Below are 21,589 nucleotides of genomic sequence, written 5' to 3'. Positions count from 1 at the left end.
TGGAACTTGGGGGGTGGGGGGCAGCACACTGATTGTATTTTTCTCTTTTTTTTCCTGCCTTTTTTTTTGCACCAAAAGTGAAAGAAATCAATAGCAATAAAGGAGGATGTATTTATTTAGTGCAATAAAATCTGTTTATATTTATATGTAAAACGTTCTGATGTGGTGTGAAGATCTACACGACAAGTCAAGGGGGGACGTACATTTTGGACCGTCGATTGAATCAACCTCCGGTTATTGAATCCACCGAAACTAGACAACAAAGATGGCCTGGAATTTCCCTACCAAAAAGATTTACAACTCAAATTTCTCTCCATTTTCCCCCGAATTCTGATTAGGTGGTACTATGTTTATAGGATATATGGTGATAATTTAAGCTTAGATTTGCATCATGGCCAGTGATTTTTTTTTTGAAAAATTGCCAGTGGTTTTTGAGGGCTTGAGATAGAGACTCCCTGTTGCCTGCCGTGTTCGTGTGGCCGTCTTCTCAAAGTGCATTTGCGCTTCCTTTTCCTTGAGAGGCTTGATTGAGTAGCCATAAAGCTTCAGTTTCTTTTATGGGGCTAAACCAGCAGGGCATCCATGAGCATATGACTCAGAGACACATATCCAACCAGCTGTCAGGCATGCATCATGCAGCCAAGAAAGGAGATAGCACACTGGTTTGCAGGCATGCAGAATATATTGCAGAGGCAGCCGCAGCCCCCTGCTGGCTGGCATAGCCTTTGGCTACTGTTGGTTTGGTCACTTGTGCCCCTTGTCTACACAAGCAAGCACCATGCATGTCAGGGTTCATGTATATAGCTCACATCCAGCCATGCATGGATACACTTGTCTGGTTCTTGGAGCTTGCAGTTTCCTGTTTTTTCGCCCCTCTTTATATCTCTTATTTTTGTCTCGGTATTAGCATGGCAACAAGGAGAGAGGATGGAGACGTCAAGTAAGGAAAAAGGGGAAGATTAAAAGAAACCACTGCTCCATCTTAAGCAATACCAGTAGCAAGAAATTTCGAGGCCTTTCGAGAAGGGGACAAAACAAGAAAGGAAATTAAAATTAGGTGAGCTTGATCCTGATCTAGTGATCTGGATGGCACTTGTATATTTCACGAGATCCAACGTTTTCCTAAATTGCTTGCAAGGGACCCAACCACAAAGGCGAGCTCAAAGTTCAGGTGTCTTGCTTTGCTTGACCACTCATGGAAAAGAAAGAAAGATAGGGAAAAAAACTAACAAATATTTTCGTCGTAGCAGGAGAACACATTGAGTAAAGTTCACTCACAGTGCAGGTGCGGTGAAGTTAATTAGTAAAATATATGGTAGCGACGCCATATAAATTGGCCGTGACAGTCATTATTTCATCGATGCCGAATGTAACCCTGTGCTGAGTAGATTATATAGAATGTTAACCTTTTTTCCTCTCGCTGGGGACCTCAAGTTAATTTGACGATTGGTACGGGGTGCATGCAATGCAATGCATGGCTTCAATGCAGGAAATCGTGCTGCAGATTTGGTTTCAGAGAGCTACTGCCGATGGGGTTAAATTTCTCAGAGTTGAGGTGTCCTTTTACAGGCTCATCCCGTGCGAACTCTCATGAAACTGGAACTGCCAACCATTACCGTACGTGCTTCAATGCTTGCAGAGTTGCAGGTAAGAAGTAGTGTGTATAGTTTAGTGTTACATTCTGAACACCAATTTCAGTTTTTTGTGTGAGGCCACTCTGCCACTGTATTGCTTGAGGTCGAAGCAGATCCATTCAAATGGGTAGGTTATGAGTTATGACTGCCTGCTACCTGCAGGTAATTTTCAGATGAAAAGGCAGGCAGGCAGCAGGCACTTGTGCCAGAAGTAAATGAATTTCTTCCAAGTAATGCCCAACATAACATAAGCAAGTTGGGGCAGTAATGGTATGGACGGCTCAAAGATGAGTGTCCAGCGCAAAGGACGCACACATGAGCCAATTGGTTGGAGCGTGTGTTGGCTAATTGGCTAAGCCGCAATGATGTGGTTTTTAAATAAGACACGAGTTTTTTCATCTATACAGGTACTTTTGGACGTTGCAGGAAGGAGAAAGACCCCAAATAAATTGGGGGTGTCGTGTACTTGAGACAGCGGGAGATCTATGCTTCAAATGGCTGGTGTTTTAGTAATAGACTACAGTCTTTTTGATTCAAGTGGGATGAATGTGATGAACATCTATTCAAATACCTTTTCTTTCAGTCAAATCTTAGTCCTGCGTGTAATAATGGACAGCTATATATATCAATCTATACAGAGGGCTGGAATATTAATACATATTCCCTTTTCAGAAAAAAAATTGGTTAGCGCCCTATCAGTGCCCTGACAACTCTTCGCAGGCAGGGATGGCTGCTCCATCAGTGGCGTACGGGGATTAACAGTGCTCGTAAGGAATGGGCCAAAAGTGAATGATCTTTCAACAAATGGAGTAATAACCAAGTTGGAGCAGTAATTACTTATTGATGAACAACTCAATAAGAATCAGTATCCAGTGCAAAGGACACGACATGAGCCAATGGCGCAGGGCCAGATTGACAGAGCTCTCTCGCTTTCTTGGGGCCCAACTGTTCAAGCTAAATGATCTGGGCCAGTAGGAGGCCCAGTAATATTTGTTTGATTGAGCCCATGGGCTTGCATCGAATGCGGCCAGTCGGCAAGAGTCTGGAAACAGAAAAGAATGACATTTCGCTCAAAAAGGGTAAAGAATGACGCAATAATACTTGCCTGAAACATGCATGGTTCGTTGCAAACTTGCAATGCAACATGGCAGCCAAGGTTGCATTTCAGGGTACCTAGATTTTGCTCCATGTTCCAAATTATGGGTTATTTTGACTCTTCTAGGTTCATAGATATTATTCTAGATACAAAATAATATTTATGAATCTAAAAAAGCTAAAACGACCTATAATTTGGAACGAGTATTAATTTCAAGAGAAAAAGGCAGCCAGTTCGGCCGAATATCATTTTCTTCATGACCACATAAGCAGGTTTGGTGCAGCAGCGACGAATGCCTCTCAAACTAATCAAATGTTAAGTGCCCCGTGCCAAGGACACTGACATGGGCCAATCCCACAGCGCCAACCAAATGCACCCTAGCTCAGTCCGCTGCTCCAGTGCAGGCTTCTATGTTCGTCATGTAGGCTTTCCATCATCAAGTTTTCAAATTAACTTTCCACCACCACCATCATGGCCTGACTAAGCCCGTAGATTATTTGGCATGCAGTTGCGCAGGTGCTTTCGCGATGTATTGTCCTATATGCATGCCATTCAAAAGAAAAACATGAATGTTCACCCATAAGTAAATTTCGGTACCTCTAATAACAAGACATACCAGTTTAGCATTCAGAAATACACGGGATGCAAATCAAAACACGGGCTAAAACGGGAGTTCAAACGGTTTCTTTCATGCGGTACCGTACATCCGAAACGAAATTATTTCCCTTCACCAAATGGCTGCTGCACAGGTATAACTCGGACCTGCTCTCTCTATGGTACTAGTGGAATCAAAATTAGAAAGGTCTCCAATTCCAGGGCTACTCCAAGAATCTACAGGGGGTTTCTTTCTTTCATCAGAATCAGAACGGATAGCTGATGGGGTCGCGCTGCAGCGCCTTCTGCACCAGCTCCGTCTGCTCCTGCACGTGCACCGAGTAGAAGCCTGTCGCGGTGGCCGCCGACGGGGCCCTGCCGACGTACTTGATGTCCTCGATGCCGCCCCGGCCCAGCGCCTTCATCGCCGTCACCAGCCGCGGGTTGATGTAGCTGTATGCACCCATGTTCATCGGCTCCTCCTGGCACCACACGATCTCGGCATCTGTACAACAGAAACACAGGCAGATGGCATATATCAGTTTGTTTCTTAGCAATACTGCATCAATGAATATGGAGGAATGTCCAACTGGAAAACAAATCCTAGTAGTAGTTCACAAATGAGTATGCCAGCTGTACACTATTTCTTGACAGGTTAAATCTGAACCATGCAACAGAATGAAAACCAGCTACTTATTTATATAAACATACTTGGATATCTCTTCAACTCGCGCTGGATGAGGTCGTAGGGGAATGGGCAGAGCTGCTCAACTCTACATATAGCAACATCAGTGCGCTCCGTCTTCCTTCTTTCTTCATCCAGTTCATAGTACACCTGCAACCATAGCAAAAGAAAAAAAAGGTCAAAGAATATCTTGCTGACTTGCCAGAGAGGGATGTCACTTTTTTGAAAATATAACTTCCAAGGATGACACAACCTACCTTTCCTGAGCAAAGAACCAGACGGTTGATTCCCTCCTCAAGGTCCTTGTGATTGTTCTGGTCCTTTATGAGCCGCTTGAAGCGTGTCCCTTGCTTGTCAAAACCAGGGTGGCCCGCAAGATCATCAAACTCAGATAGATTCGATTTGCAGTCCTTGTGGCGAAGGAGGTTCTTTGGGGACATCACAATCAAAGGCTTCCTGAAGTCCCGGTGTATCTAGAAACAGAGGTAAACCATTTCAGTGCACCATAAGATGGTTTCGAAGGAGGAAGGAGAAATTTGCAAAGATTTTTCACCTGGCGACGCAGAACATGGAAGTAATTTGCAGGAGTCGTAACATTCACAACCTGCCAATTGCACTGCTGGATTTGCTTCCGCAGTGTTGGATCCATCTCGGGTATAACATAAGGGTTGTCATCACTCATCTGCAATACAGTTGTTGATGCTTAATATAAATAACCAAAAAAGTATCAGCATCTACACGCGTAATCCAAGAATACTTATCGCATTTTAGGCCTCCTTTTTTAGCATTTGCAAGACTTACAATTAAATTTTCAAAATATGCTCTTTGGCACAAGTATTTTAAAACATATACAGTGAACTAAAATTAAACATATTTCTATGAAATCAAAATAGAACTGATAAACTGCAAAATGTCTATAAGTAACAGCAACTCCATAAACATACCAAGTGCAAGTGGATGTGGTGCAGCCACTAGTTAAAACTCAAGAGTAGAGGAAGTACAAATTAATGTTATCACCAGTGAGCTACCATGGATAATTTTGCTCCACTTCCATGACAGTTGACAGATGTTCACATTTAGGTATTTAACTGCTTAGTTATGAGCTCATGACAAAGAAAAAACATTCAAGCAACAAAGAGAAACATTTTTTCTGGTAAATGATAACAAACACTTAAAAAAAGACCTTGCAATTGTGGTAGAAGTAATTTACAGTAAGTGACCTTGCAATTGTTCCTTTCAAATGTATGGAGTATGGATACTAATTCAAACACAAGAGACAGGTGTTACGGCATCTTCACAGTTCAACATGAAAAATAGGTACCTGAAGAAAGCGCTCCAATCTTGCACTAGAATGTTCAGGTCCCTGACCATCATATCCATGAGGAAGGCAGACGACAAGGCCAGTCTGGCGGAGCCATTTTGACTCCCCACTACTCAGGAACTGATCAAATATCACTTGGGCCCCATTTGAAAAATCACCAAACTGAGCTTCCCATAGGACCAGTGAGTTTGGGTTCTCCATGGAGTAACCCAACTCAAAGCCCAAAACAGCAAATTCTGACAGGGAACTGTTGAAATAATTGTATACTGGTCAGGTAAAACAAAGCCGGATTGACTATTAAAAGGGAAAATAGTTAAGCATGAAAGGATGGTCCATATATTCCTACATATACCAGCTCTCAACCTTAAGGTTATGATTCCCTAAAGGACAACACCAATACTTGTCTTTATCCGAAATTAAAGTTACTGATTTGGCCAGTTACGAGGGTGTAAAATTTTTTATTCTAAATTTCTAACATTTTGCATCTGAAAACTTGTACAGCTAAGATGACATATGAGCATGTGGAATCAGTCATCTAATCTAATTAACATTGATCTTTTTATCACTCAGCCCTGCACCTGAGTTGTTTTAATCATACTACTAAATCTCAGTACCCATTATGCTTATTTAATGATTTTTTCCTGATCTACATCATCTCAGTGCCTACAATGCATGGAAATGAGGCGTACAAAGCAATATCATTAGTTAGAGCTTCTCCAGCAGATTGCTCATATCCCATTACCAAAATATTTTCTCTCTCCCTCCCCTTTAGATGATTTTGCGTTTTTGGAGATAGCTGCTACAGCAGACTACCAAAAACCAATCTTCAATCACAGGTGGGACCCGCATGTCTGAATCCTTTCTTTTCCTTTTACTTCCTCCCGGCCCCATCTCTCTCAAACTCTCATGCGGTTCCTTTTCCCCTCCGACCCAACCTCTCTCTCGCGCATGCGACCTGACGCGACTCGCCGTCACGCGAGGCAGCGCCGCCCCTACCTTCTCTCTGTTCCAGCGATTGCCAGCGCCGCCCTTCCTTCCTCCTCAGATCCACCCCTGGAGAAGGGCCCAGTGTCCTCGGAGAGGTGGATCTCAGGTTCCATGCCGCGGCAACAAAGGCAGCTCCCATGGCTCGGAGGTGTACCACCGGAGCTCTGCATCCAGCCATGGCACGCCGCCGGGTGAGGTAGGCAGCTCATGGATCTTCTCATCCTCCTCTCTCTCTCTCTCTCTCTCTCTCTCTCTCTCATCTGGATGGGTTGGGTGGTGCAGGGGTCTCGGCGCCGCTCGACGGCAGCCTCCACGGCCGAGTGACATGGCCAGGTGGCGCGGAAACTTCCGCGCGCCAAGACCAACTACCGATTGGGGAAGGGTTGCATTCCCCTACATCAAGGGTAGAGGAGCTGAGTTTTTGGTAGTTGCCAAAAAAAATTTGGTATTGGGGAAGAGATTGGCAATCTACTGGAGTTAAATCTCATCTCCAAAATCCCCCAAACGGTAGTTTTTTGGTATTGAGGAAGGATATATGCAATCTGCTGGAGATGCTCTTAGAAATCCTATCCCTGCCCTGTGTTTCTTGCTTTCTGCTGCACCTTACTTGTGTTTCTCAATTCACCCATACAAACCCTATAACACTATCTCAGATGTTCAAATTAAACTAATGATACGCTGATACCCACTTACCCAGGCATCAACAGTAGGTAGGTAGTACAACTCTATGACCAACACTACCAAAGGTAGAGCCTGACATCTGATTCTTCACTAATTGTCGATGCACCATTATTTTGTTTAAAGCAAATATTTTCAGATGGATTTCATTTCTAGAATTAATGACAGCAATAGGAAACATAATACATCAATGTCTAGAAGCCATATGCCAGCTGTCAAAAAATTACAAATGATAGTACTACAAAAAAAATTAATAACTGTACAACAACATTATTTGACCTTAAGTTGTTAGACATATGAACATGCAATGCCTTGTTTTGGAATTTTTAGTTACTCAGTATGTGGAAAAAGAAATCTACTACTAGTGCAGCCGACAGAATTAGCTGGGTTTGTTTGGGTTTATCTGGTTATAGCAATATTCATGTTTCCTTTTAGAAAATGAACATGAGCTGCGATGACCCAGGCACACCCCTAACTGGAACAATTTGGTACATCTGAATTCATACCTGTTGCTCACAGTAAAAAGCTCCTCGTCTTGGTTCATAACAAGATTATCAAGCGGGCAGTACTGCTCTCCAGTTTCCTGGTCATGAATGACCGAATGACGGTGGCTGAATGTACCCCTCTCAACATCCTGACCACTTAACCTGACATGGTTCCCCTCAACTATAAGAGTAGCAAAAGCAAGTGCTTCACCCACTGCCCAATCAATGCCTTCTCCAGTCTCGATCATCTTACGCCGCTGATCAAAAATCTTCTTCACAGCCCTGTGAGGCTTGAAGTTTTCTGGCAGAGTAGTCATGGCTTCTCCAACACGTTTTAGGATCTCTGGCTTGACACTGCAGGTTGCAATGAAATGAATTGCATGACGAGTACTTACTCAAAAGTGTTTTCTTCAGACAAAGATTGCTCAAAATGTGGACAGAAGCACAGAAAACAAAGAAAACTGGATGAGAAGGAGCTATATACCCGGTGTTTCTGATACGTGAAATCTGCTCTGGTGACTTGAACCCAGTCCAGTAAGCTGAAAGCCAGTCTCTCTTGTTAGGGACATAGTCTTTGCTGTTCTTGAATTCCTCATTCAGTATCGTGCTGACCTTCTTGTTTAACCTGTCAATATCTTCCTTGGAGATCTTCCCAGATTCTAACAGCTTATTTTGATAAATCTCAAGCGCACTTGGATGGCTCCGGATCACCTGGTACAAACAGGCAAAGAAACTTCCCAGATGTGAATGGGCACATGTGACAGTGACACGGGTAACACCGTAACTAAACAAAAAATTTGAATATTCAGAATCACTATTAATTTCAGATTTATTAATTCTTCTGATTCTGATACCAAAAGGTACATAGTAAATAATCAGAACTTACTTTTTTTCCCTTCAACATACTAGATGGAGTACCAAAGACATCATTACTCAAATGATACAGCAAGAATCAGGATAGACAAATATTTGAAGACTATGCATAAATTTGTGCCAGACCTTAACAAGGCAAGTGAAACAATCAAGAACCTATACCTTGTACATTTTAGGTTGGGTGAAGGAGGGCTCGTCAATTTCATTATGGCCAAATCGCCGGTAGCATACAATGTCCACCACCACATCGGAATGGAATTTTTGTCGCCATTCTGCAGCAAGCTCACAGACATGAACCACGGCCTCCAAATCATCACCGTTAACGTGGAAAATCGGAGCATCCAATGCTTTGGCAACATCCGTGCAATACTGTGAGGATCTCCCTGACCTTGGATCAGTAGTGAACGCAACCTGATTGTTGACCACGATATGTATTGTCCCACCAGTGGTGTAGTTTTCAAGGGCACTAAGATGGAGGGTCTCATACACAACGCCCTGCCCTGAGAAACTACCGTCACCATGCAGCAATACCCCCAAATTCTTGGTCCTGTCACGATCATTAGAATAGTACTGTTTCGCTCTTGTCTTCCCAGCAACAACAGGATCAACTGCTTCCAAATGACTCGGGTTTGCAACCAGTGACAGATGAATATGTTTCCCACCCCTGGTAGGCCTATCATATGAAGTTCCTAGATGGTACTTGACATCACCAGTCCCTGTATACAACCCTTCCCCTTCATTAACAGGCTTGGTACCACCACTGAACTCACTGAAGATCTGTCGCAAGGGCTTCCGGACGACATTTCCCAAAACATTCAGCCTGCCTCTGTGTGGCATACCAATGACAATACTCTCTACACCAAGATCAGCTGCCCTGTCAAACATCTCCTTCATGCCAGGGATCAGAGTCTCTGCACCTTCAAGACCGAACCGCTTTGCGGTGGTCCACTTGGTCGCCAAGAAATTCTCAAACTGTGTGCTCCAGATAAGCCTATCGAGCATGACCTGGCGACGGTCATAGGTGTACTCCCTTGGGTTAACCGTCTCGATCTTATCCCTGAGCCAATTACACTTGTCATGGTCTGGAATGTGCATGTACTCATACCCAATTGTGCCACAGTAGGCCTGCTCGAGCCGCTTCAGCACGGAACGCAGCGTCTGCACAGGCCGATTCTCCGACAAGAACCCCGCCATCATCCACACCCCTAGGAAGAACTCGCGGTCCAAATCCGCCTCGGAGAACCCATAGAACGCCGGGTCCAGCACGTCCGGGACCGGGCGCTCCTCCAGCCCGAGCGGGTCGAGCTTGGCCTTTAAGTGGCCGCTCACCTGGTACGCCCTGACGAGCAGCAGCAGCCTCATGCTCTCCTGGATGGTCTGCCCGGAGAGGCCGGGCGAGGTGGCGGCCGCCTGGCCGACGAAGTTGCGGAAGAAGTTGTCCCAGGACTCGTCGACGGAGTTGGGGTCGGCCTCCCACGCCCGCTGCAGCTCCTCGAGGTAGACGCTGCTGGTCCCGTCGAGGAAGCTGTCGGTGAGGCGCGAGAGCGGCACCGCGCGGGGCGCCGGCGCGGCGAACCGGCGCGGGCGCGTGGAGTGGAAGTAGCGCGCGGGCGCGGCGCCGGGGACCGCGCCGCCGGCGAAGGGGTTCCCCGCGGCGCGCGCGAGGTTCCGCCGCAGCGCCACCCGGGCCAGGCCGGACGCCGCCCGGAACAGCCCCATTCTCAGATCGAGCTTCGCTTAACAAAATCTACCTCGTGAGGACGTGTACCTGGGTGCGGACTGCTTTCTCCTTCCCGGAATCTAGCCTCCCATCAGCCGCCGCGCACGCGATCGGAGGCACGCTCTCCCCTGCACAGGAACAGCAGATTGATTAGGTCTCTGCGAATCAGCAGCAACGACAACAACGTAGGCACCGAGATTCCAGCGCAGGGTAACCGAATTTCGCACAGAATTGCGACTGGGATTCTCAATCTAGCTAATCTCGATCGGCACCAGCCGTAGCCACGCACCGGTGCAGATCAGCAGTCACAGCAAAATTGGCCACTCACTCCCCCCTCATCCGAGATCGAGATCGGTCACTCGGTACGGAACACCGATACCCGCGGCTTCTCCTCACAACCCAACGAAAAGCAGATTCCGCGGACACTGCTTGATCCGATCAAATTTGATGCCACGGCAGGGAAATCACGGCACGGCGAGGCTTACCAGTGGGCGGGCGGGGCCGGGCTGAGGACGGGAAGCGGAAGCCGGGGAAGGGTTCTCGCGCCGCGCCGCGCCGGCGCGCTCCGGTGGTTCGGGAAGGGGTGGATGGGGACGGGTCGGTTCGAGAGCCCGCCTCTCCCGTGATGATAAGGGCGGGGGCGGGGGTGGCTGGGGTCCCCGGCGATGATGCCGATAGATTGATGGGAGAGATGAGGAAAAAGTGGATGGCGGTGGGGGGGCCCGCACGCCAGCGTCACGGTTTCAAACGGGTCGGGCCCACCGGCTCCTTCTCGATTGGGTGGAGCGACCAACGAGCCGCGGCGCGTCGCCAAGGGGGACTCGCGCGCCGGACGCGCGCTTGCACGCTTGGCTCGCGAAACAAAAGGTCAGAAATGCGTAGCTGGCACGACGGAATGTTCACGAAACAGTTGAATATTCAGTGTTTTTTTTTGTTTTTGCTTGTTCTTCTTTCTCTTTGTGTTTTTTTCGTCACTGTAAATGATCATTCGGAATTTGTGTCAGTCCAATTTAGCGTTTGTACTGCTGAAGATATCGCAAGGTAAAGGTGTAGGAAATACGGGAATATTAAAGCCAGCTAAAGTCGACCTCATACATTACACAGGCGACCCTAAGATCGACCTTAGCAAAAAGCGCTCAAGATTGAGGTCGGGTCTTGTAACAAATAAAAAATTGAACTTCTTGCCCCAGCTGCTTGGGGTGGGCTCGGCGGCCCCTCGCGCCAGTGGGCGACGGCATCTTGCTTAGGAAAACAGCGGCCCGTCGTCACCTTGAGGCCGGGCAAGTCTTCAACACATGCCGGGTGTTGGCCCCTTAAAGCCTGAAAAAATGGCCAAATTTGATGGCTATAGTGTAATGTTTGTATATGTATGATCACAAGATGTTCGTACGTAGAAAGTTACGTTGTAGGCAGGAACGGAGCTAGGGAGGGGGGCTATGGCCCCTATGCTCAAAATTTATCCACTATAGTTCATTTAGTTTGTAATGAAATTTATTTAGTTTGATCCTAATTTGTAACAAACTTGCATGACATAATTTGCTTAGCCCCTGTTGCTCCAATCCTAGCTTCGTCCTGGTTATAGAGATACAGTATCATATGATTTTGCCTCTACGGAACATCTCGAAACATCTCATATACTTTTTTCTAAAAAACTCGTCCTGATTAAAAGATATATGTCTTACTGTATTGAAATATTCGATAGCATATGTTTGGGCAACTATCATTATTAGTGCATAATGTGAACTTCGCCCTCCACACATGCTAGGTTTATCAATTTTGCGATTTTCACCAATAAAATATGCAGAAGTACTGAGAACTCTCATAGTATTTTCTTTTGAAACTCACAACTATTTTTTAACTTTAACTTATTTAATTCCTTCTACTCAAGTAATACTTGCTACATCTCTACGATCTCATCTCTAATTATAATATCTGATCTGAGTTAGTAATGACGTATTTTCACAAATGGTTCATCCCTTGCAAGCATCACTATTTGTGCTAGTCGGTGTTGGTATGGTGGTCAGGCAGTGCATGGTGATGCCGACCGGCACTAGGCTCGCATCAATATGCGGGACGTGTGTGACGTGATTCTGCTGCTGATTTGCTTATGTGCAGAGTATGGAAATCATACGCGTTAATCATGCAAGACATGGGAATTAGACGCGTGTGGATATAACATACAACTAAAACACTATTACTCTATGTTTTCAATTCATATACTAACTATGCGAAATAAATATCTTTATGAATTCAATTGAAATAAGTACATATGGAGAAACTAAGGGACTATGCGAGTGGGCTACCTAAGCATATGCAACCAACAGTCATGCTTTCGAGGAGTATAGCCGTGTGAAGTGAAACAATATACTCTTATACTCCTTCTGTTTCAAATTGCAAGTCGTTTTGGTTTTTCTAGGTTCATAGATATTATTATGCATCTAAAAAAGTCAAAACGACCTACAATTTGAAATGGAGGGAGTATATATTGTGAACTAAAAGTTTGTAGCGTTGAACACATGTGGAACTTAGCCCGAGTGGTGACATGTTCCCACTTTTTTTTAAGGATTTTCTTGCGCCTGATTTTTAGGGTACCTCGGTTCATACGCCGACCGGTTTTGTAGCGGGAACCCGCACGCTGTAGCACCGGTTCTTTAGTGGGGGCTCCTTGTTTGCTATGGTTTTCATGGCGTACGAAAAATTAAGGGTAGAAGTTTTGCTCACTTTATTAATAGATAAAGATTTGTTGAAATGTATATTAGCATACTTTTCTTGTTAATGTAACCATTTGCGAAAAATAAAACAGAATCCGACCTCTCGTAGTCTTAGATATGTGACACTGCTGTACTCCCCCTTTTCTTCACCTATAGCATATAGAGATATTGTATCAAGAATACATTAATGATTGTTATAAAATTAATGGTATATTAAAGATGTGAAAAATATAAATCTATTAGTATATATACACCTAACTTGTATATAATTTATTTTGAAAAAAATATAATTTAATTAATTATTGATTAAAACTTACAAAGAAATCAAATAAAACAGGAGCGGAAAAGGAGACTTAGGCAAGAGATAACAAACCATACAACACGACCAAGAGATTGAATAAAGTGGAAGCAAATGAACCTACTACAGGTGATCAAAATAGTTGCACATGCAAGAAAAATATAAAGAAAATCAAACAAAGGAAATGTGAGGGTAGGGTGGGGGCTAAAGATATCAAATCGACAAAGAAAAACTTGCGACAAGTTGTTGATAGAGCCGGAAAAGACCTATGGGCACAGGAGGTGGGGCCGGGAGGAGGGGGAAAGCAAATCCATAAGCCCATCGAGAGGGAAGAACCTCTTACAAACCCATCTTGGATAAACATCGCATTATCCACATACGGATTGGATGATCACCTTTGATCGGCTCGGCTTCGATCAATGAGGGATCCTAACCATAGCTTGGCTCCTAGGTTGCGAAAAATCCTCCATAGCGGTCTTGATGGAAGGAGTGCAATCACAACCTATTGATAGATCTTCTTGGCGCGACCATATTATGTTGCAATCGCTATTGATTCCTCAAGCACATATGTTTCAAAGGCTCCATCTACATTACTCAGTTGATCCTAAAAAAAGGTCTTGAGCGATGAAAGTACCACAACAATTAGGCTTTTCTCGTGATCGTTAAAACTAATGCCAGCAAGAGGCAAGCGAGAAGCAAACCAATTTAGCATTTTTAACAAATTGTGTGATTTTCACTTTTATTCATGATCTCAGTCGTATGTATTATTTCGGAGGAAACATAATGTAGAACCTATCCACCTTTGTCAGTGTTCGTATTTTTTTCTAGATTTATTCCATAAATTAATGGGACTGTTGTTTAAGTGACATGTGATGTGCTTGTCGCTAATGAGACGACTAACTTCGGTAATATCAAGAAGACAAGAACTACTCATATTGTGTTCATAGAATAGAGATACATGTGCATCTACAGTGTGTTTCAAATAAAAATTAATATACAAAGTGAATAGGAGAGGGTAGAGCATTTTAAACCAAAGGCCGACTCTGTTTAACCATGACTTCAGCCAGGGCCGTTGTTGGTTGGATAGTGAGCAGACGACGATCAGCCACCCAACGCTTCTTCCGTGACGAACTCAAATTTGAAATAGGCCCAAGCTTTTTGTCGAGACGACAGGCCCAAGTTTATATTACGAGCCGACGCCGGACCCAGGCCCAGCACCAAAACCCACCGAACCCTCGTCGATTCGTCGCACCCACGCAAGAGAGAGATGAGCACCGGCGGCGCGGACAAGCCCGGCAGCGGCGGCGCCGGCGGAGCGGTGAAGACGCCGTCCGACTTCCTCAAGTCCATCAGGGGCCGCCCCGTCGTCGTCAAGCTCAACTCCGGCGTAGACTACAGAGGTATCGCTCTTTCTCTCGCGCGCGTTTCTACGGAGTTAAGTCCAAACCCTAGCAAGCACTGGTTACTCTGAAAACATAGCATTATCTTTTTAGATAATGGAAAACATAGTATTATTGGGGGTTTAGTGGGTAGACGCTTGTTGATTTCCCCGATTGGGGCGTTCAGTAAGGTAAAAACCGGGGTACTGGAAACGGCCCCTCAGTATGTACACTACTCCCGTAAGACATTTAATTACTGAGTGTCTAGTTGGTGAAGCCTATGGATATCCTTCTAGTTTTTTTTTTCTGTGATTTGGATCGGTGAGCATGTAATTTGTATGCGTACATCTATTATCTTTGTGAACTCCAACCTTCACAAACAAAGGAGCACATTAGCACAGTGTTACGAATGTAGGACTAATGTATTATGTAGAATCAACTAAATGACATTTAGGTTTTGCTAGTTACAGTCATTTTGGTTACAAAAAGGTTACAGGGTGCCAAACTATCATGAAGTGTTGAAGTTTCCACCTTTTTGGCACAATCACAACTCCAGCTCTGATATCGATGCAGGATTTGGACTTGGTATAATAATAATAGAGTGGTTTAAGTATATGTATTTAGTCCAGAATAACAGTGAAGTTGCTCAATCAAATACCTTTAATGTGCTGACACCTCCAGCTCCAAGAATCTCTGGAGCTAGGGGTTGTAGTGTGATTAAAGGAAAGTAGGAAACAGAAAATTAAGTCTACCAAATTAGAAGAACACAAATTAGGTTCCTTTATCTGCATTCGAGTTGCCTGTTGGGTATCAAAAAGCATGGAGTCCACAAGCTACCTCCGTTCTTGCCCAAGCCTAAATATAGACAGTCAAGCTTGACCTATTGGTCACACCATACTCCTTATTCTGATGATTTGTTGTTCCACTTCTCAGACCTTTGGCACAATGGTCCAAAGTCATTGTGCGTTTTAATTTTACAAACCCAAAGCAGCCAAAACTTAACTTAGAAACCATTCGCAATCATCAATCACAACTAGTGATAGATGTGGCAAGCCTTGAGCTGCTCTTTCCTGCATAACTGCCATGATCTCCTGGTGCCTTGAGCCTCCCTTCAATGCTAGCAGTCAGGTAGTCAGCACATACCCTACCTTTTGTCCTCTGCCTCTACCAGATCACATTCATATTTCGAGCTTACCGATTTTTGAAACAATTGTTACCAGAATGTTGACACTCATACATCTTGGTGGTTTATTTACATGTATTTTGTTTCACTATACATACAACTTAAGAATCTGACGTGCAATACTGTTGCACATTGCACGAATGGAATCTATAAGCAGGCAATCCCCTCTGGTTTGGCTCATATCATGTGGAGCAGATGGTTGGCATGGCCTTCATGCATGTTTCATTCTGCTAAAATCTGCATGTAGTTTACTTAAAGAACAAACTGAGAACCCTAGACATGAATGCCACTCATATTAGAAAATATGTCAATGGAAAGAACAAGCATGTTGGTTGCCTCAGTGAGATTCACTTCAACCATAGGAAAACTCCATTAAAGTTGGTACTTCCAAAGCTGTATATTCAATTGTGTGGATTCAAGAATTTATTGTATCTTTTGATGAATGCATGTTATGTGCGGTATCAAACAAGATTAGGGAGATTAAATTCTTATTGACCCCTTCGTTTCCCATTGCTTGACATTGACAAGCATCAAATATGCACAGAAAAGCAAATAGGCTAGTATCCTGTGTTCTTGGCTCATTTCCTATTTGGTTGAGTACAAATCCTTGATCTAGTACAGTTCTTGTAGGAAAGCAAAGTGTTGTATCGGCTACTTCACTTGAGAAATTTTAAAAAAGTATTGTATTGGATAGATGGTTACTTGTAGCCTACCCCAACTTGCTTTGGACTGAAAGGCTTTGATGTTGATTGTAATGCCTACTTCACTTGACAGATTAAAATAAATTTGTTATTGAATCTATTGATAACATTATATTTATGAAACTGTCCCCATTAGAGGTGCAACAGCATCGTTTAGTTGGCGCAAAAAGGACCAATAGCACGATTCATATTGTAAAAAAAAATGTCTATGCCTACATCTAGTAGCAGTCTCCTGGAACCAGTATGCTGTCCTATAAGCTCTGTTGACTGTTTTTCTATACATGCACACACTGAGTAAGTTGCATATATGCTATGGTATGACACTAAATCTGATCTGGCATGTCGTAAAATACTAATTCCTTTGATTGTGTTTAGTTATTTAGACCAATATACCTTAGCAAAGACACGTAATTGCCATTAGACTGCAGTACCTTATTCATTAATAGCATACGTGTACTTGTTGATTTATGAGGCTGTTAGTATTTGGGACATATTAACCATTTTATATAAAATAGTATAAGACACATACTTTAGTTTGCGTAGATTCTGCAAAATTGCTGCTATTTATCAGTAGGAGTGCGTGAGTTATATAAACTGTTATGAACTGCAAAAATGAAAGGCAAAGTGATAGGTAAAGTATAGGATACCCTTGCACTGTTTTTATGTTCAAGCTAGTAAGCTTTTTAACATTGCTTATACTGCCCTGTTCAGGTCTCAATTTTCGCCAAAATGATTTGGTTGTGACAACATGCTTTGCAGTGCACAACCATAGATTTTATGAATTTTTGGACACTGCAATATTCTATCACACACTACTCTCTCTTATAGATTTCAAGCATATATCAGACTACACCTTACAAAACTACTTTCTTCGTACAATTTCTGGACAGATTACACGCATCTCTGTTGCATTTCCTATTCCTGTGTTGTGCCCTTGCTTGGGTGTAAACATAATAAAATTTTGTTTTCCAATGTTCATGCATGTTTCCAGTATATCTATCATAAATTCATTTGATTTCATACATCTGGCCCTGGCGTGCCTTTGCTCGATGATAGTTGGTGTGCATGGTAGCTCTGTATGATATCAAATGCTGACAACAATGAAAACTAGCGTTTCATGACTGGTAACATGTCATGCTGTGGCTCTTTTAAGACAAGTTGATTTATTGCCAGTTCCAGTAATTTTGTTTTGTCCAAACTCTTCTGATGATCAGGTATTCTGGCTTGCCTGGATGGTTATATGAACATCGCGATGGAGCAGACCGAGGAGTACGTGAATGGTCAGCTCAAGAACAAGTATGGTGACGCCTTCATAAGAGGAAACAACGGTACGTCCTGGATTTCAAAATCCATTTCTCTGTATGCTTCACACACGCATCATTTCATCACCCCCATTATAGTCTGCTTGTGCATATATATCATGTATCCTGATGTTTATTGTCTGAATGCAAATGCAGTTTTGTACATCAGCACGACGAAGCGGACCCTCTCCGATGGCGCATAGACCCGAGTGGAGCCCTCCCTTTTCTGTCATGTAACTCCAAAGCCATTAACTTGGTTGCACTCTGACTCGATGCTACCTTTCAATCTGTGTACTTGCTGTCTGGAGGAAGTCTGGGAAAGGGGAAATGTATCAGATGCTGTTTTTGATGTAACTGGCATTTAGCTTCCCCATATCAGCTTTAGGGATATGGATAAGATTTGTGTTTGCTGGTCGTTGCTCTGTGCGCCAGTGTCGTTTAGTCGTTAAAATGGTTATAGGATAAACTACTTAGATTCCGGTGATTTGTGGTGGTTTTAAAACTCTCGTGGTTCATCCTCCGCCGGTAGTCTCGCCGTTCGGTGGCCGTTACGCCGCCACCAGCAGTGGGCCGGTGTCTGCCTCGAGGCACGGCCTGTTTGGAGCCCATAACCATGTAATCAGTAAGGTGGCTGGGCCTCGACCTGGGCTGCTGCCAGGTGCCGCTTCTTAGCCTTTTGAAAAGAAAGTCCATTTGTCCCCTCTCAAGTCTCACCCATTGCTCTTGTCCATTTTTCTCCAACTACAAAACTACGTATCCTAAGAGAATCTTCACCAGTCTCTTTTCCCCAACCCATCTGCCATAAGAATTTCCAGCAGTCTCTTTTTCCCCAACCCATCTACCATATTGATCGTGTTAGTAAAAAACTAGTGCTTTAGCATATCTCCTTTACCTTTCCCTTTTCCAAATAATTATTAAGAGAAACCAATAATTCACTCCCAACTCTCCCAAAATAAAGGGGGAGTTGTGACTCCCCCAATACGGTAGTTGGATTAGGATGAAATTATTTGAGAACTGCAAAAGCAACTCTTCCAAAAATAATGAATGAGATATTCCAAAAATAATGAATGAGATATTAAGATATCCCAATCAACTAGTTATTGGGAAGGATTTATTGGGGAACTACTGGAGATGCTCTAGCACCCTATAAACAATGCAATTCCATGCATACTGCATGTTGTAGTGGCCCCCACATGTTAGGCGGCTTTTTCCTTCTCTCTCTATTTCCGCACCTAGGCCACCACTATTAATCGAGTTCGATTTGGCCACATGTGACGGGGTTCATATGTGCCAATGGCATGGGCTCGTTCGTGGGGAGTGGAGACGAGAGGTTGGAATGCACCTAGGCGATGCGGCAATAAGGTGAGAGGGAAGCTAAAGACCCACTTGGCGTGCAGGATGAAGTGTCACCTGGCATGTAGGGTCTAATACCATATCACAATAACTGTCCAAATCAGTGAGGAAAATCGGATGAGGGCCATAGTTAAGGTGGCTTAAATAGACTTTTTCCTACCCTTCTAGCCATGTTTGAATGCATGTGGGACCAATTAAACTAGGCCCATGAGCTGTAGAGTAGGCCCCTAGCCAAAAATCATGTAGCTCCATAGTTTGGCCCAAGCAAGCTCTCGTTATGGGCCCAACTTGTCCCTGCCTGCACTTGTGGAGTGGCGAATGACCTTCTTCCCCTTGTTAGGGTTTCCCATCCCCTCGTTGTTCACAGCCGACACCATTCCTTGCTCTCATCTTCCCCCTCTCAAGATCTCATACCGCCTCTCTGGGGAGATCCCTCCCTTTTAGTGTTCCTCGATCATGCTTTGTCTTTGGAAGCGCGGATCGAGCAGCGAGGGTAGTCTCCTCCGCCTGGCGAGGGTTGCCTCGCCGCGCGGGCGCAATCCGTCATCCCACAGCACCAGTCCCTTGACATGGATGACAAGTAGGAACCCTAAGTACAAAGGTTCACCAAACTCAACTTGCGGCAATGCAGGTGCGGTGTCCGACTATGATAGCAGCGACTCTAACAACAACTCCTCTGACCGTGGCTTCGATGGGACACTCCACGCCTTTAAGGTTAGATCCATGCTCATCATATCTTATTTCCGCATTTGGTGGATTTGCGTAGAGTTTTTAAGATGGTAGTGGTCTCGTTGTTTGTGGTTGCCTTGCATGTGCCTAGGGTTTGGAGATTAGTTGAGGTCTAAATTTGGTAGGGTTTATAGGGTTAGGCATGCCCATCCCTATTTGGTTATGTGTGGGATGGGTAAACCTATTTGTTCATAATTTCTAGTTTTACATCGTTTGCTGTTTCCAACAGTTGGTGATTTTGATCATATATCAATGCACTCATGGCAATGTTCAGATTTGTTCTTAGTTCCTTGTCAAATACAATGTTAGTCTTAAATCATAACTAAAATTAAACATGTCTAGTAAAAAACACAGAAAAGGAGAGGCTTCAGTAGGAGATGGGCAGAGCAAAAATATGGCCAAAGAAGGCTAAGAAGAAATGTTCTTTTGGGAAGAACAGCTGCTGCTCGTGGTATACTGCCTACTTAGTTTTATCGTGCCTCTCTTATTTGGCATGGTCTAGCTAACGAAATGAGATGATGAGGTGTATCTTTGGATGCCTGGATGGCAAGTGAATATATAGTGATGACTCAGGAGCTAAAACTATATAACTAACCTATGGCTCAGGTATATGTAAAAATATTTTTCTACCTTTTAATATGTTAATAAATAGGGGCTTACCCCTCCTGTTTTGTTAAAAGAAAACAAACTACGGCCGATGGTTCCTACAAACTGATGGTGGAACTGACCATGGTGATAGTAGTATAATCAGGGGTGCTTATCCTTGCAATATTTGGTTCTTGAGGGATGGTATGTATGCGCCTTGTGTATTTGGAACTTCCTGAAGGTCTGTATCATGGTTTGATACTCTGATCCCGAGCAGATTTAGATCTCATTTTATGTGTGACATGTTTGATGTTGTAATTTGAATGTGTGTGATGTTGTGTGTGATATTTATGGTGATGTGGTGACTTACCATGTACAAAATTCTATAGTAATCAACTTCATTTGAACTGCTAGCACTTCTGCCAAATTTATCATCCAAGGTTGGAGAGTGGTAATCTCACCATCTTTGAGTCACAGTGCCCGTACCCAACCCAATCCTTATGCTGCTTTATCCACCAAGCATACCAATCACAGGCCCAACAACGCCTACACCCCACTTTAATATTTTATTGCCTTATTCCTACATAGCCCGGTCCAGGTGACGTGCCGCCTACATCCTAGCGTGAGCTGGGCTGAGGTATGGCCGCCTTACCAATGACACGTTAAGTAGTATGATACCGCCTGGGCCAAATAGTTGTCTCTTCTCCTCTCGCCGTGTTCTCTCTGTTACCATTGGATTCTTGCTATAGGTATGGAAAAAATAATTTAGTGTAGTCAGTGCTTAGATTTAAGTTTTTGACTTAGCATGGTATCTTTAGCTAATTACTCCATCCGTCTCAGAATATAGCTACGTTTAGACTTTTTCAAAGTCAAATATTTTCAACTTTGACTGCGAATAGAGAAATATCATAAAGACTAATAACATAAAAATAATGTTAGTAGCAAACTATTATAATATGTAATCTTTTCTGTTTGAAATAAATTATTTTTAGAGGTATTGTTGGTTAAAGTTAAAAAAATTTGATTTTTGAAAAAACTAAACGTAGCTATATTTTGGAACGGAAGGAGTATCTTTTTTAATGGTAGATGACGTATAGATCTACCAATTTAATCTCTTTAGCATGTGCATAGATTCATGCACTGTGTATGTAAAGGTATACATTTGTTTGTTTATAAAAGTAAAAAAAAAAAAACTAGCACTTGCCAGTGGACTCCCCGATCCCCATTGCCGATGGACGAGCACATCGCGACCAGGTGCAGAAAGCGCTGGACTGGA

At 43.7% G+C, this 21,589-nt stretch overlaps 2 protein-coding genes across 2 annotated transcripts; one reads left to right on the top strand and one right to left on the bottom strand.

The window, feature by feature from the left end:
- Positions 1-3,310: 3,310 nt before the first annotated feature.
- LOC117863347 (uncharacterized) lies at positions 3,311-10,714 on the bottom strand. Its single transcript, XM_034747008.2, has 9 exons — positions 10,559-10,714; positions 8,516-10,201; positions 7,965-8,191; positions 7,502-7,834; positions 5,331-5,577; positions 4,563-4,691; positions 4,267-4,482; positions 4,036-4,159; positions 3,311-3,829 (listed from the first exon to the last, which is right to left on the bottom strand). The coding sequence occupies exons 2-9, from the start codon at positions 10,070-10,072 to the stop codon at positions 3,591-3,593; spliced, it is 3,072 nt and encodes a 1,023-aa protein (XP_034602899.1). The 5' UTR covers positions 10,073-10,201; positions 10,559-10,714; the 3' UTR covers positions 3,311-3,590.
- A 3,570-nt stretch (positions 10,715-14,284) lies between these two features.
- On the top strand, positions 14,285-18,061 carry LOC117862503 (uncharacterized). The gene is made up of 3 exons (XM_034745993.2): positions 14,285-14,482; positions 17,560-17,673; positions 17,803-18,061. Exons 1-3 carry the CDS (start codon positions 14,350-14,352, stop codon positions 17,847-17,849), a joined length of 294 nt encoding a protein of 97 aa, XP_034601884.1. The 5' UTR covers positions 14,285-14,349; the 3' UTR covers positions 17,850-18,061.
- The last annotated feature ends 3,528 nt before the right edge of the window (positions 18,062-21,589 follow it).

The sequence above is a fragment of the Setaria viridis genome, chromosome 7 (assembly GCF_005286985.2).
Source record: "Setaria viridis chromosome 7, Setaria_viridis_v4.0, whole genome shotgun sequence".
In the NCBI taxonomy this organism is placed as follows: Eukaryota; Viridiplantae; Streptophyta; class Magnoliopsida; order Poales; family Poaceae; genus Setaria; species Setaria viridis.
Note: the sequence above shows the minus strand (reverse complement) of the source record. Positions and strands in the feature narration are given on the sequence as shown.